The sequence below is a fragment of the Seriola dumerili genome, unplaced genomic scaffold (assembly GCF_002260705.1).
Source record: "Seriola dumerili isolate Sdu_G_001 unplaced genomic scaffold, Sdu_1.0 BDQW01000011.1, whole genome shotgun sequence".
In the NCBI taxonomy this organism is placed as follows: Eukaryota; Metazoa; Chordata; class Actinopteri; order Carangiformes; family Carangidae; genus Seriola; species Seriola dumerili.
In genome coordinates, this window is record NW_019174266.1 from 2,486,691 (window position 1) to 2,503,669 (window position 16,979).

A 16,979-nucleotide genomic window follows, 5' to 3' on the forward strand; every position below is an offset into this window, starting at 1 on the left:
TTTGACCCAATTAGGCCATTCTCTGGCGGCCTTAGCAAGCCTCCAATCTGTGTTAGTGTGTGTGTTTGAGTGTATTTGGAGCAGGGTCAGATGAGACCAGAGGCATGCATTACAGCCATGTCAGGCCAAGGTATTAAACCTTGATCAAAGTCACAAAGATGCAGCGTTTTGACGTCGTTTCGCAAATTTACAGTTGAAAGTGACCAGGATGTTTGGGCATAAGGCAGAGAGGAACTACACCAACTAGGCCAGGATTAATTGAAATGACTTTGAAGTTGGTTACCGTGGTAACGGAAAGCAAACACTTCTTGAGCAGTTATTTTATCAGTAATATAACAGAAGAGAAACTGTGTTTATCTTATTACAGAGCAGCCAAACAAACTCACAGTTTTTTAATAAAAATGTAATTGAGCTTTTTCCATCTTGTCATAAGCAACCACGATATGCTGAATACTGCGCAGCTAGTTTTCCACATCACAGCATGGCACAGTAATCAAAGTTGTTTACCATGCGTAGGAGACGCCTGTAGCTCTTCCATCTAACAGCTCACTGTGGCTGCTCCTTCTCGTTCCATTACTCCCAGTAATATTTAAAACTGATCTACTGCTTTGTTGACCCATTTTAAACAAACAGCCACTGTCAGTGCTAACCTCAGTGACGAATACGTTGCCCTTCCTGCGACTGCTTCACAATAAAAGCCGGCTGAGCGCTTTCAATGTGAACTATCTGCAGTAGGTGATGATGTTCAAATTGCATTTGCAGTAATTGAAACAGCTGTGATACGGCTGTAAGCAAGTTACCAGTGAACACTGAGGCTGATATCAATAAAATGAAATTACAAATCTTAAACCTAGATTATATGCAAGCATCATTCCCTGTGACTCCTCAATTGGCAAAGAAAACCAATATATAGAGTTAATTACAGAATTTAAATTCATTGAATGGCTAAATGTTTGGCATGTCAAATAGTTTTTTAGTAATTCCATGAATGGTTTTATCTGTGGAGTTGTTAACTTTGAAAATTCAAATGGATGGAAATTTAACAAGAGACGTTAAATTATATTTCTGTAAAGCACATTTAAAAATCAGACTGTGTTTTTTTAAAAAATATTTTGTAATAAAAAGATTATTTTACAGACTCAGTGGTTAATTAAGGATCGATCTTATATCTGCTCCCTACACTACCTGTAATTATTAACTGCAAATTAACATTCTATAAAATATTTAGAGGATTTATTTCTAAAATGAATACATTCAGTGATGTGGAAAATTTACAAAGAAGGTGAAATAAAGTCTTTAAAAACAAAACAAAACACAGCAGCAGTGATTTATATGACAAAAAGGAATCCGGAGCAAAGAATAGAAAAAAGTCACATACTAGAGTGATGACATCTCCAGAATCCCTCTGAGGTAATAAGATACTACCTGGGTATAAGACGGAACCATTAAAGTTTAATACAGTCTAACGCCATTTGCACTGGCTGGAAAGTCTACTCCTGTGACAACTGTCATTTTTCCATTTTATACAGGCAGATTGGAGGGCAGCTTTTGAAGTCCTGGCCACTCTGAGAAATGTCTGCCATCTCCACCGTGATGAGAAGTGACTGGAGGATTCTTAGATTTATTAGCGCTCTGTGAGCCGGTGTCATCAGAGATTACGTCCCCTATCCTTCACCGTTCCACCGGCACGTCACCCGCCGAATTTCAATTTCCCTGGTGAGAGGATGGGAAGGCTCTGGCTGGCGACCCCTGCTCATGACCCTGGGGTTTCACGATGGATGGTGGAGGTGGAGGGGGGACAGATATGGGATGCTCATGAATTAAGGATGACTTCAGTGGTGCGTTCAACTTTGGCCGTGCCGCCTGTATCGCCACAGAGAATCTCCCTGATAAATGGGCATCAAGGGGAAGGAAGACTGCTTTTCCTTGTTTGGTATTCACAGGAGCTCATGGTCGAGTTTAGCCGCGTTTAAGCCATGTTTAAAACATGCATCACTGCTGCTGGCACCTTGGATCCTGCACGCTCGTTGGGTGGTAAAGGACCGATTTGAGGTTGAGTTGAACGTCTACATTTTGAGTATATGTGCATATGTGTTCGAAGAGTTCACTGCTGGACAGAAAATAAGCTTCCAAGATATTTTCACACCACACATGTAAGCCAACTTACCGGTCTCAGAATAGGCCGAAAAGTAGATGCATATTAAGGCAAAACCAGTGGTTCCCATTAAGTGCAAATTCTAAACAGTCCAGGAAAAATGAATTAAAAAAACAAACATGTTGAGGTCTAGCCTGGTCTCAATCAACAAGCTTGTTAACTAAAGCATGCAGCAGTGCAGTGCTCCCTTTCACTTGTTTTTGGCCTTGCTATTGTATATTGAGGATCCTCAATGTACTAAATGCATATACATGAAGTCAAAGGGGCTTTGAGCAAATCAAGCTGCCACATGTTTGTAGAGAAGGAGAGAGACTTAATGAAACTTGAAAGACTGACTTGTTAAAAGTTGAGACTGACTTACCACACTATTAAAAAAAATACTTCATCTCTATTCAGAAGCCATTTCAAGTGAAGACCTTGGACTTCAGTTAGAGTTGTAGTGAGTCTGAATGACTTATCACTGTCTGTTAAACAAATCATCGCTGCTATCTTACTTTTCAAATTAGTAGATATTGTTTTGCAACACTAACCTCTAGTTTCTAATGATATAATAATAATATCTAGTGTGTCGATGTAGCCGTTGTATTGGGTATTAGGTATGTTTTGTGTCCATGTTCAGGCTTTAGCTATTTGTCATTACTAGCTTTCCACTATGTACATCTTATTTCAAACACTTTTTATACACTACCCCCTCTTCCAAACCAGTCATATCCACTCATACACCTGTGCTGGTTTAGTTCTGCCCAGTCAATACTCCGACAATCTCATAAAAAGCCGTAAGTGATTAACAGCGGGAAGGTGGTTTGACTGTGACCAGAGCTGTCCACACCAGACTACCAGAAATGCATTTAAACAAGTGACTGTAACAGGTCTGGAAACCAAATGCGTACACGGAGCATCATTCATCTTCATCAACAGAAGATCACAAGTGGATGACATCTGCTGACTGAAGTGAAATTCTACAGAGTGACCATATGTTGCATCTGTGTTTTCCTTCTTCTGTTTGAATACATGGAAATCACACAGGAGCATTTTGGTGAAAGAAATATAAACTGCCATTTACTGATTCACTTTCTCAGCTATCAATATAAATTAACATGCAACGTTTGAGTTAGAACTGAACTTGCATAATTTTTTTAATGATGCCTTAGAAGTAGAGGCCTTCGACTGCGTCTGCATTCCCACAAACTGCTAAATCATGTAGATATGTGTGCACATCCATAAATATGTACTGACCATCCACTCTGAGATGATGATGTCCACCTTCTCCACTGGGAGGTTGATGTCTTCTATGCGGCCTTTGATCAGAGTGATCTTGTCCTCCAGCTGGTTGGACCTGTGGGGAAAGAACAAGAGTCAGAGGACTTAGAAACACAAGTCATGACCCCAGCGTATTCAACTAACCAATGGTGCTTCGTAGTTTAGCTGCTGTGTACTGTCACTGTTCAAAACGCTGGTTACTACAAACCCTGCAAAATCCCAATACCGGCAATTAGATTCTCTCCTACTAAAGGAGATTTAATAGATTTTTTTGCCCACTTGGTGGCAGCGGAACAATGTGTAAACACAACACTTGCATATTACGACCTTATAAAGTTAATATGGTGAACCTGTCAGCAAATGGTTACCCACTTACCCATACAGCAGGCACAGAGCAACATTAGCATTCATTTGAAGTCATCAGTTGATGTTAGGTCCAATATTAACTCACTCTCTTTTAAGCTTTGGTCTGCTCTCTACCAACTCCTGAGGGAAACACATGATTGTTTATCTGCTGAATGCTCTACAGTGTTTACCAGCTGGTTGTCGGCTTCGTCTGTCTGCCGTCTGGTGCTGGGCAGGTATCATACACTGGGTTTATCAGAGCCTTTTCAATAAAAACGGCTGCCTGCTGCTTTTAATGGGGTTGACGAGAGCAGTCGCACTGAATCAAAACAGTAAAGCTGCACGCAGTGAAAACAGAAACAATGAGCTGAAAACACTCGACAGAGCTGAGAGGCACTGCAGACTGGAGTCGAGTGATAATTCTCTGTGGGTTCATCACAATGACCCCTCTCGCATTAAACATCGTCATTTGGCCCCTTATTGATATCAGAGTGGAGATGAGTGCAGCTTTACGTCACTCAAGATAAGATGACAAGTCGACTGACAAGAACATGAGAGTCACATTAACGACACGCAACTTTACAAAATGCGTGATGTAGACTCTATCTCTAGATACGCATCCAAACTGCAACAACCAATTCCTCTGTTTTTAGACAATTTGCAAACTTGTTAAGATCTGGAAATCCGCATCGTCTCTGCTGCGTATATCTTCAGTCTATCCTGAGTTGTGTAGAGAGTGGGGAGGGGGGGGGGACTTTAACTGTAGGCCTGCAGAGGTGTCAGGCACAGGTAGGAACTGTAAGATCATTGCTGCTGTTTAAATGATCCTTCCTTTCAGACCGGCCAGTCTGAGTATCAATCTCTGTGAATATTCCATTATCATGACAGCTAATGTTACTGAGGACAGAACAATTACTCACAGCGGCCCAGAGTGCATTTCTGTAGCAGCGATCCTTATCTTGAACTGTCTCTCCCCTCTCTGCTGCACTGCTAACGCTGCTATCACCTCCTCCCAGAATCCAACAACCGCCCCCCACCCCCCACCCCTTCTCCACCTTTCACAAGAGGGAAACACTGTAATCTCATTATTGGGGTAATTTAGAGGACAATGTCAGGACTCTGGGGAGAGAGTCGGTATCTGTGCGGCTTTGTCTGTCTGTGTGTGTGTGTGTGTGTGTGTGTGTGTGTGTGTGTGTGAGAGAGAGAGAGGTGGGAGGAGAGGTTATACATTTCATCATAGGAAATGAGTCTTTGTAAAACACTGGTGTCATTTGATGGTAAATTTAGGCCTTCGTCATACACATTAGGTCTTTTTTTTTCTTCTTCTTAAGTTTCCAGTATCAATTATTATTTTCAATAACCGTCAACATATAAATCTTTTATCGTGACATGGTTTAATTGTGGAAACTCTTTGATTAAGAAAAAAAAACACAACAGAAAAGAAGTTTTAAAAATCTAAGAAAATGAATGAATGAATTATATTGCGTATTAGTGGCTAGTAGACAGACGTTAATCAGCGTACTCTGATAATAGTTCAATATTAATGATATATGATATGTTATCTGTCTTTAGTTCATATTGCCATTAAAAGCTGAATTTGACTCATCTACATAAAATATTCTCTAGTTTTTTTCCACTTCAGTGTCACAATTCAAAGCTTTCTATTGGACAATCCATCAATCTCAGCCAGTTTAAAAAAAAAGAAAGTATTTAGACATTATCCATTAAGGAAGTGACTGTGAAGGAAGGAAGTCACATCCAGCTTTTCATTTAAACTTCGGCGTCGGAGTGGAGACAGGAGATGGATGCTCCTGCCCAACCAACAGGAGCCACTTTAATTACAATCCTGATATTAACATCAAGACGAAGTGACGGACACACACACACACACAACCACACACACACACAGAAATGAGAGCTTTAAAGTCACAACCGGAGACAAAAGTAGATTTAAAAAAGGGACCCAAGAGTGGGAGTTTCTCTGTGCATGGGAGTGTTTGTGTGTGTTAACGTGTGTGTGAGCGTGTAGGAGGGAGGTGGGGGTTACAACATCTCCCTTTAGCTGAATCTTCACCGCTGGCGGACCTGCGACGCAGCCTGCATGCCAACACACACTCCAACAGCGAGTCAGTGGGCTGTAAAATTAAAACGTCCTTTTCCTTCAGCAAACCCCGTTGTTTTGCTTATACAACACTCTCTTACATAACGGTAATAATAGCAGTCATAATGGCCCCTAACTCAAAAATTCATTTTAGAGGGAGGGGAGTGATGGAGGAAGAGGCTGCAGGTAGACGTGGGGACAGCGGAGGCTCTGGTGGAGGTAAATGGACTCCACTGTGGAGAACCAGCTGCTGGAAAACTGGAAACGCACAGTACCTGAAATTGGACTGATGAGTGTATTAAAAGGCACCAATAGGGGGTCATCTACATGTGTGGGTGAGTGTGTGTTTGTGTGAGTGTGTGTGTGTGTGTGACTGCAGGCTTCAGACTGTAGCTACTGCAGGGAAGAAGAAGCGAGGGGTGAACGGGTCAGACCGCAGGTGTAAATTATGTGCATTATGGCCGTGCGACTGACAGCAGCTCTATTGAAGTCAACCAGCTGCAACAAATAAAAAGGTGGCTTGAGGTCACACAGACCTCTACTCCCACAATCCTCTGCTGCACAGGGAAGAAGACCTGTCTAACCCCCGCTATGACAATCACAGCAGGGTTCACATGACTAACAAGTGTAGCCAAGCTAGCGCTTTTGCTAGGAAGTAATTCTGCAAGCATGTTAACTGCCAACCGACAGACTGCTGCTTTAAAGTATTTGGGTGAAGGAAACCAGGCAGACTTAGAGTACGTACGTATCAGAGAAACAGGTTTTAAGGGAAACGTGACTGACTGCAGCGGGAATGTGTCTCACCTGACTATGTCCATGGCTTGATAGATGATTTCTGATTGGTCAACTGCTATCACTTTCTTGGCCCCAGCTCTGGCGGCAAACATGGACAGTATGCCAGTCCCGCAGCCCACATCGAGCACCACCTGCAGGACAGGAGGGGAAATTGTTGGGGGGTTGGGAAGTTACCTCAGGGTTCACAACTATGGAAACTTCAGCAGATGCATGTCCAGTTAGAAGGTGTAAAAACGCTCAGGACTGCTGACCCCCATGGGCCACTGTAGCTGGTTTGTCTGAAACTGGGCAGCGAAATGCAGGGGGAGAAAATGGAACCAATTCCATCTGAAATAACTTCACATATGCAAAAGCACAACATTTCAGCCGTGGGTCTTTATCAGATGAGCTACATATTATCTGTACTTTTATTGCATTTATTTATAGCAGTCATGCTCCGTTTGGAAAGTTGTCATATAGTGCAGGACTCTAACGTCAGCTGGTGAATGGCATTATTCAGATGTCACTGTGGGAAGTCTTAAGTCCTCAGCACCTTTACTGATCAAACTGCTTCTAAATTCTCTAACTAAAACTCTTTTCACTCTAGCCAGTTATTGACTGAGTTTTTAATCAGCTCTATTTCAGGTTCCCATAGGTTACAGTTAATTTGTTCATCTTCCCTCCCAGCTGGTGTTAAATGACCGCAGCACAGCTGCAGTGACGATGCACCCATCTATATGTAACACTGTGCTTATCTGCGTCTCTATTTATGGCAACTTTGAATTCCCTGTAAACATCCCGCTGCCTTTATGGGTTCAGAGAAGTTTGCCAACACACTGCTGACACAACACAAGACAACACACAACTCCTCGCTCCTCTCTACGTCTTTCTGTACTGCTCGGGCACATTTGTGCCCCCCCCCCCAACCACCATCTCAACAGTCCTGAAACAAGAATATCCTGTTTCGTTCTTCATCTACCGCTTCCTGTAGAAGGTGACACTTCCCTCTCTGCCGACTGCTTCGGTCTGACAGGGATAATGTACGTTCCCATCAACACAACCTCCCTCCCTCCTCTACAGCCTCATCCCAGCACTAACCAGCAGCCGCCCATGTAATGGATGGTCATGATACAGGCCACTGCTTCCTGCAACTAAAGGCAATGGAAAAGAGGGGGGGAGCGGGTGGTGAGTTGAGGAGGTGGGGGTGGGGGTGGGGGGTGGGGGGTGGGTTATGGGTTTGGTGGTGGATTGCATGTGTCTGTTATCAGTACTCTGCAGTTGACATTCGAGGTGCTAATAAAGTCACACTGTGTTTTAAATCAGACACAATCTCCTTATTAATGTCTTTCCTGCAAAATGCACACAGCTATTCTTGCTCGACATCCAACCAGGTAACTCGCACATATACACACATCAATGCACGCGCACACACATACACATAATATTGTCTGTTTGCATTCGTGTAGCCAGCTCACCTTGTCTTTGAACACCTCAGGGTTGCGGTACATGAAGTCACGGTAACTCTCTGTGCGCACTTTATCCTGTGGAAGAGAACATTCAAAAATAAGAACAAAGCACAAGAGCAACTCTGCTGGAATAAAGGGGAAGGGCTATAAATCGACACTCTGCAGATCGTTTGCTTTCTGCAAGTTGCACAGCTGCTTTTGTTAGGATGCTTATGTTGTGATATAAGGTTGAAACAACACAGGACTTCTCACCTCCCCTGGAGGAAAAAAAAAATCTCAGAGCATGGTATGTAAAGCTTTTTGTATGCGCAGGTTCAGATAACTGCAGATCATAACGGACTGTGTGGGATTCTTGGAAATCCAAGAGCAAATTTATCGGATAAGTACGTCTGGAAGGTATTTTCCAAGTGGAGGTCAGGTCAGGACTCGCTAATTAACCTGCCAATCAAATCTGCCCAGAAACGCCAGCCCCTCCTCTCTGATGGAAAAGCTACTGAATCAGTTGAAATGACAGTAATGTGCTTTAGTGCGAGATACAGGGAGGAAGCTCTATTCAAATCTGGGCTTTTGGAAAAAGAAAAAAAACTTTTCAGTAAGAAAAATATTGATAAGTCGCTCAGATAAACTGTCTAATAAAGTCCATGCTGATCATCATAACAAATGCTTATGTTATTATAATTAATACATCCTTGGTTCTAATATCTGTCTGAATTTTTCTATTGTAGGAAAATGTAGAAAAAAAAAAGCATTTAGACTTTGGGTTTAATGATACAAGGAAAATATGAAATCGGTCTTTTCCGACTGTTACTGCTTTTGTGATTTAAATGTTGTCAGAGGTTTGTGGCGTTGCCTCATAAGGCTCTCAAGTGACAGTGTTATGATACAAATCACAGATGAGGAGCTTCTGATTTGTCTGCAGACAGTTCTCATATGTTTGGCTTGAATTTCACCTTTTAAGACTTATTACAGGACAGGCTCAATGTTTTAATACTGACACGCCCATATGTACACTGAAAGATTTATTAGTCTGAACCTGTCCGTTAAGACAATATTGTGTAAAATAATAGCTGTGCTTAGACAAAAATGATTTCTTTCAAATCCCAATTTCAGTATGAAATAAGGAACTATTTAACCTCGTTTTGATCATGATGGGACACTAAGTGAGACTCAGGCTGATAAAATTTGATTCATTTGATTGACTTCAATCGGAAGTGACACGTGTCTAACTCAGAGAACATGACACTCCGTTTCATACGGCCTCTCGCGCCAACTTGTGAAAGAGTTGATCACATTCTACTGCAAAGCCCCCCCACAACCCCCCGTCACGTGTTCTCGGCCCCTCCTGAGGTTATGATGGAGTTTACAGCCTGAAGCACACACACATGACGCAAAACTTAACAGTGCTTAGCACCAATCAGGACAGCCAATAGGAATATGTGTAAGCACTGCAGTAAGTAGAACAGGAAGGGAGGAGACAGACCCCCACACCCACACCCACAAACGCACACACACATACACACACACCCTCCTCAGCTTGCTGACACTTTTCAGGTTTCAGCGCTTAAGGAGTGTAAAAATTAATTTCCACATTTCCAGTATTCGCCGTGCAGCAGTGTCTCACATGAGAGCTCAGCTCTTATTGCTGATGTGTCACTTTGGAGAAACTGTCTTGTCTTCAGTATCAATGTGTGCATAAAGATGATCATTTTCATTTATGTGCTACATCGAAATCTTTCAGCCAAGACGTATGCTGATGAGCCCACTTTTGCTCTGCAGAGACTGCTGCGCCCGGAGGGAAGTGACTCACAAGACTGTCAAGAGACCTGCAGGCCTGGTCAGTGTGTGTGTGTTTTTGCAGAACTCAGACCTTCAGCATCTCCTCGTGGATGCTATAATGGCCGTAGGAACTGAAGTAGGCCTCGTCCTCGTCTTCTCGAAGCTCGGCCACGGTGCCCAGGTTTCCAGATCTGCTGGTTTCTGCATTCAGCACCAAACCCTGAGCCAGCAGCCTGAAACAGAACAGATCTGCGTTTAACTTCTTGTATTAGGACATGGGACAAAAGCAGTGACCAGAAAGCAGAAAGCACACACAACCTTCATGCAGGACGAAGCAGTAAATGGAGGAAATGAGAGGCATTCATCTTTCTAACCGTCTTCTACCCCCCCCCCCAACCTCACTTTCTGTAATTTTCCCTTATTGCCCCCCTTCCTACCTCCCCTCCACACTTTCACCTCCATGCTGCAGTGGAATTTTCCCTTCCCTTTTTTATCTTTCCCCTTCCTCCAAACTTCTCCCACAAGGTATTCAAGGTATTCTGTTGATGTTTCTGCAATACTGAGTTCACTGTGGCCCCCTGCTGGCCCCAGGAGTGTACTGCAGCAGTGAAGCAACACGCTGAGGATACAGCAAGCTCTCAAGAATATAAAAAAGAAAACAACTTACCCATGACTAACAAGAAATAAACTAAAAGGAACAACCTCAACTCAAACAGTGGTTATAAGACCATGAAAATGCAGAAACGTCACTAACTTGAGTTTGTGCAGGTCATCCATGGCTCTCGACAGCGCCTCCTCTGAGAGACGGGATCTCTCCTCAGCGGCCTGTGCCCTCTGCAGCAGTGCATCATGGGACCCAGCTCCGGACAATGGGCACACTGACATACTTGACTCCTCGATGCCACAGAGCTCCTCGGGGTCTGCCAGAAACACAGAGAGGGGGAGACAAACAGAAGATCAGAGCTGTGTTAACCCCTATGTTTTTTATACATCCAATTAATTGTTTGCCGTTTTTTATTTTTTGTGTTTGTTCATTTTGTTTTGTTTCTTTTCTGTTGTACGTGATATTGCTGCTGCACAGAAAGTCTTCCTTGAAGAGACATTGAAGCAAAGTGTAGTGAACGGAAGTGAAGTGCATGTGAAATCAGACTCAACTTATCCAGGTCAAGTCTAAAAATTAATCTGCCTAAATTCTGATTTTCAAACCATCCAGAGGTTTTAAAGACCTCTTATAAAAACAAAACTACATTTTCATTTTACTGACACACAAAGTGTCCAGTGGGTTTTACCAAAGTGGGGGGCTATAACCAAGAATTGAAGCAACTTTTTAAAAACCAATAATCCCACAAACACATACCTCATACAACGAGCCAGTAGGTGAAACGGTATGAAGGATTTAAATTCCGCTTTCAAGCTCCTGAGTGCAACAACATGATTGCCCTCCAGGAGAGATTGTGCGTCCTTATACCCATTTCTTGAATTCAGCACCTCTCTGCCTCTCTATGACAGGCTTTTCTTTTTCACCTTCCTGCAGCCATTTGGAACAAATATCAACACTTTTCTCGTTTGATGTGTTTGACGACACTTTGTGTAGACAGGTTTGTTTGAAGCGTATTGAACCCTTTACACCCCTGTCCTCTGGATCAGAGCTGAGACCTGGGACAAACTGCAAAGTAACAGCCTGTGAATGTGAGTGTGTGAATTTGTGTTTATGAGACAGTTCTATGAGGTTTTTTGAACATCTGCCAAAAAAGGTTTCTAATATATTTATTGAGTAACTGCAGTAAGTTAATCAACAATAAAGACTATGTCACCAAATTTAATGGAGCTACTATACCTGTCTGCAGCAGGGGGTCGTCCTGTTGGACCGGCCGCAGGAAGTCTTCGCTCTCCCAGGGTAAGGGAGCGTCTGGCAGCCCCGTCAGACAGGATGCATCACATTTCTAGAAACAAAGATTTTTTTTAGGAAATAACTATCATCATTATTTGTTCCATTGTGCTGACTATCTTTAAGCCAAAGTTTTCTGAAATTTTTAAGACTTTAAAATGTGAAGGGTGTAAATAGAGCTCTAGAGTCCAGCATTAAATCATATCTGAGACCAGCCATTTAACAGAGAGATGAATGTACTTACTGTTGACCGTACAAAGTTGATCATCTTTATGTATCCATAGTCATCTAAACCTAGGAAGAACAAAGACGGTGAATCATTTTAACAAAACCAAATAATCCTCTGACTCCTGAGTGAGGCACAGATCATCAGCGTCTACTTACTGTGTTTTCTTATCACGTCTACAAGGTTGACCTGATGCTCCGCTCTGCAGTGCTGCAAGGTGGCAGTTACTGAGTTCAGCAACCTGAGAAACAATAATAACCAGGGAGGCAAATCTGTTTAATTACATTATATATGCTGAATCATAAAACCCACTGTAGCATACAGAATCAAACCTTGATTTTTTGAATAATTACATCCGTATAAAATACTTGTGGTGGTTCTTGAGTTTGGATTTCCAGTTATTAAACCTGATTTATGAGATTTAACAAAAATACTCTCCCCTGGACGGATTTTCAGCTACGTGTGAAGGTGAAGAAAGTCGGGATATTCTGTCCAATAACTGACACTTGTCAATCAGAATTCAGCTTCAGATGAGCTTCCTTCCTAACCAATAACTAACCTAACCACAGTAGAAGTAGCAGTAGAAACAGCAAATACTCAAACCCCACAAAAAGGATTGAGCATCCAACTGTGAGCACAATCCACTGCTGCAGCAATCTAACTTATAGATGTATAGCATCTCCCAACAGTCACCAATCATATCATTTATAACTAATGTTTACTGTTTACGAAAGGCAAGCCAGAAAATATACATGACCTCTTTGAATATGAGATTCAAGACTTTAATACTTTATAAGTAGTTTCCTTTTTATGAGACAAGTGAACTCAATTCTTTTTAAGATTTTTCAAGACCTGCAAAAAACCTGACTCAACATAGGGATGATAGGGAACACCACAAACCAAGGTAGGAGACCTCTCACCTTTTTCTTGCGTGCACCTCTGATACAAGGTTGTGGCATGTGCAAACCTGTGACTTCAGTGTATTTTAGTGGCTTTTTTACCTCATGTTCCTGGCTCCTTAATAGGAACAATTTGTCACTTTTATTTCTGCCCACAAGACTATTATCAGCTTAGTGATATAGTACTCTGAACTTTTGGCCATAGCTACTAATAACAGTGTCATCATCTATCTATCTATTGAAGGTTACAAAACAAAATGACTACTGGTCTCAAAATTGTCACCTGTATGAAAAGCCCTTGGCTCTGACATCAACCTCAGAATGCTTAGTCATAATGTAACGGTCTAATTACTATTTATAACTGAAATGAATGAAAGTGGATGTTGTAATAGGCCGAGATGGTTGGAAACAGAATCTTCTAAGAAAAGAACTTCACATGGATTCCTACAATTCAGTTTCCTCTAAGGAAAGGGAATCACTGAAGTGCATTTTAAATGACATGAGTGAAAAGAAGTAAATGCAACACCTGTGAACAGACACTCAAAAATGCAAATATCTGCAGGAGGCTGAAAATTCAGAAACAAGAACAGAAAGACTCTTAGCCGCAACAAAGTGTTTGCAAACTGAGACATCTGCCCAAAGGAGAGTTCATAAGCTGCCTAAACTTTTGTCCATGCCATAATTACACATTTTTTTCAATCTTGTAAATTAATGTAATTGAAAAGTAAGAGTGCATAAACATTTGAAGAAACACAATGTCTGTTTGTATTTAATTCTCCTCCATTCAAAAATCAACAAAATATGCCATTTGCCCAGGGGTGCCTGAACGTTTGTATACACCTGTATACAGCTGTGTTTGAAGAAAAACAAAAACCATCTCACCTGTCACAGAACAGACAGGTAACTGGTTGACTATCCTCCTCCTCCAGCCACTGCCACTGCTCTTCATCATCTTCAATGTCATCGTCATCACCGTCAGAGAGCTCAGGCATCTCCTCATCAGCTCTATCACCGTCTGTCAAAGTAAAACCTCGTTACAGCTGCATGTTAGTGCCACGAAGCCCCACATTTACTTCGGCAGTGTTGCAGTAAGCTAACTACTTTCCTCGGCTAAAGCTAAACAAAATGCTGCTAACGCCTCGTCTAACGCAACAAAACACACAATTCATTAACTATATACGCAATAGAAATGATCGCTAGCTAAAATAAGCGCTTGCATTATTAACAGCTACAGTTTCGGGGGTTTATATTTGTTATTTACAATACTCACGTGGGTCTGTGTATTCTGCCATGTTGTCGCCGTGGTTTCACTGGACTTCCTGGTTACGTCTGATGACGTGAAGAAGACACAGGCAAAGTCAGAACGGGCACTTCGTGTGCACCACAAGATGTCGCCAAAGTATTTCATCTAACAAAAAAATCACAGACCAGGCAAGTCATCCATGATGCTCAAAGTCCTGGGCATGAGAGAAAGAAAATCTAAAATTAAATAAAGTAAAAATCATAAATTGGAAATTTATTAAAAAATTAGAGAAACTTGTAAGCAGAAGACAGCACATAGTGTGTGAAGAATACCAGCAAGCGGACAGACATTCCAGAGAAGCGGAAAAAAAGGCGGAAAGATACGAATCACAACTTCCGGTTACGACTTTCACAATAAAACTCAGAGCGGAAATATGATTAAAATCTTGATTCTGATCGTGGATTGTGATTCTGCTCAAAAACATGATATTTAGGCCAGATTGCCCAACCCTACATACAATATTGATATTTGTTTTTAATGTAAGAACTAAGCGAAAAAAAGAGATCCTCATCTATCTGTGCTTGCATAACGAAAACAGCTCTGGCTTTCCCATTGTCGATAAGCTCATATAGAACCTATATGAAAATATTTTAATGTATATGTAACAGTGGAATACAACAGAAATACCTCATGTTTGCAAGTTGAGGATAAGCATGACTTACCATCTTGCTGATTGTGGGTGACCATAAGGTGTGGTACTGTCCTGAAGTGGAATATGGCATCCCTATGAAAACATGTAATTATATCAAATAAAATGACTTTCAATTGCAGGGTAAACAAGGATATTTTAAGCAGCTCTTTACAATACAGTTTGAAAAACATCAACTTTTACTGAAAATTTGTTAAAGCACAACCACCAAACCTGACATTTGGTAAAGTTGTAAAGCTGTGTATTCTTTTCCCACATTGCACATTAACTTACCCACTGACATTAACACATTTGATGAACAGAAAACATATTTTGATTTGCTTTTACAGTAATTTCTACAAATATATGCTTAGAATATACACGGCATTTCTTCATTCAAAGAGGAAATAACAGCCAGTTTTTTACTCACCGACTGTTGCACCTATTGACCGCGGACTGTACACAGACCCAGGTTTGAGTTCACTGCCGCCATGATAGTTTTTGGCGCGCTTTCTTTCAAGTCCCCGTATGTGGGCGGTCCTTAAAAGCAGCTATCGCGCTCAGTTCGGGTTCTTCTCTGCACGTCACGTTTCCTGTTCACCTGACTTCCGATGTTGCCACAGGTATGAAAAGTTTCTGTGTTTGTTTGTTTGTTCCGCAGTTTACTTTTCTCATGCAGCTGTTATTCATGTTATCCTGTTAAAGACGAGGCCGGGTCTGGGTCGAGAGATCCGGCTGAAGTGCAGTCTGACTGGTGGCCCGAGAAGAGTCCAACAACCCACAACCAGGCCTGAAATACACCACGCGCGCCAGACTCGGCCCATTACCAGTTCTGCCATCCAGGATGACTTTTATTCCTTTCCTGCTATTTTCCCAATGCCAACCCTTCCCTGAGATGCAGGATTGAAACGGATTACATGACTGCTCTTTTATTAAATGGTACCTTTACACAACATGAGTACTCGCACACAAACAGACTAGCTGTGTGTAGTGTCCTCCCACAATGGGCCTCATCCAGATTTTGAATTGGATATAAAGTTTAACATTTTAACACTGAACAACACTTGTTTTGGTGTAAGAGTTCAGAGTCAGAGCCCCATTCATTGTTAGAAAGCAAATTTGGATGATATTGCACATTTAAAGGTTATCCCTTTGGTTTCTAACTCTATAGGAGAGTGCTGCTTGTTCATAAATATTCACTAATCTGTTGTAGGGCACAGGAATAAGAAATGTGAAGTCTTAAAAAGGGTTGGATTCTCCTTTAAATGCACATTATATGATTATAATGTTATTATAATGTCCCATCCTCAAAGCATCTGGAGCAGAAAAAAACAGGCTAAAATTACAAATATAAGTCATTGTAGAAGCCTATTGTGGACTTTATTCAAATCATGTAAAATGAAAAATGAAAATGTAATTCCATGATTGCGATGTAATTTTTCACAAATTTATGTGTTGTAGGATTACACTGGACTTTGAGTATGATCAAAGTAGGAGAAGCAGTCAGGTTCCATTTGAAAGTATTTAATCTTTTGCTTGCAGTCAGTCAGGTGTTAGTATTTACAGCTGAGTGGTTATATTTGTGCAGATGAAAGAACGCGTATACTTAGATTTCTATGGGGGTAGATTTGTCTCAATTTTATTTGTGTGATTTGTGAGATTGACAATCTGTGTGTAAATGTGTAATCTGTAATAAAATACCTTCCACAAGCGGACTGTATGATTACAATAAATTCAATGGTAAAGAAGTGACACCAATGATCTCTTTACATGGTGGGTGGGTACGAAATGTGGTCTATTTACAACGTATCTTCATCACCAGTGTAGAAAATCATTTACATGAACGCTTACTGTCGCCAAGGCAACGGGTGCCGGTTTAGTAGTTAACGTTAGCTTAGCCTTTAACAATGAACAATAAAATTGCAAAACGTAATTAACATGACACCAACAGCCATACTATCAAAAAAAACTTAACCAGGGTCCTGTCACTTCATATCTTAGAGCCGTTAACGTGGTGCACGTTACTTGTCGCCGATTATTTCGGGGAAAATAACAGCTCATAGAAGATTGCGTGGTCTTACTCTGAAAAGCGGAAATGGCGTCATCAGCATGCGATCACGTTTCACAAAAGTGGACGAGTGGTACAAGTCAATTTTCG

At 41.5% G+C, this 16,979-nt stretch overlaps 1 protein-coding gene across 1 annotated transcript in view; it reads right to left on the reverse strand.

Annotated features, from left to right (window-relative positions):
- Window positions 1–14,211, reverse strand: part of prmt3 (protein arginine methyltransferase 3) — a 61,730-nt gene extending 47,519 nt beyond the window's left edge. Inside the window, exons 1-10 of the mRNA XM_022748942.1 lie at window positions 14,161–14,211; window positions 13,773–13,905; window positions 12,150–12,232; window positions 12,010–12,059; window positions 11,715–11,820; window positions 10,632–10,797; window positions 9,969–10,110; window positions 8,111–8,176; window positions 6,666–6,787; window positions 3,392–3,491 (exon numbers count right to left, since the gene is read on the reverse strand). Of these exons, the coding sequence (XP_022604663.1) occupies window positions 3,392–3,491; window positions 6,666–6,787; window positions 8,111–8,176; window positions 9,969–10,110; window positions 10,632–10,797; window positions 11,715–11,820; window positions 12,010–12,059; window positions 12,150–12,232; window positions 13,773–13,905; window positions 14,161–14,182 (990 nt within the window). The 5' untranslated portion in view covers window positions 14,183–14,211. The remainder of the gene's footprint in view (window positions 1–3,391; window positions 3,492–6,665; window positions 6,788–8,110; window positions 8,177–9,968; window positions 10,111–10,631; window positions 10,798–11,714; window positions 11,821–12,009; window positions 12,060–12,149; window positions 12,233–13,772; window positions 13,906–14,160) is intronic.
- Between the last annotated feature and the right edge of the window lie 2,768 nt (window positions 14,212–16,979).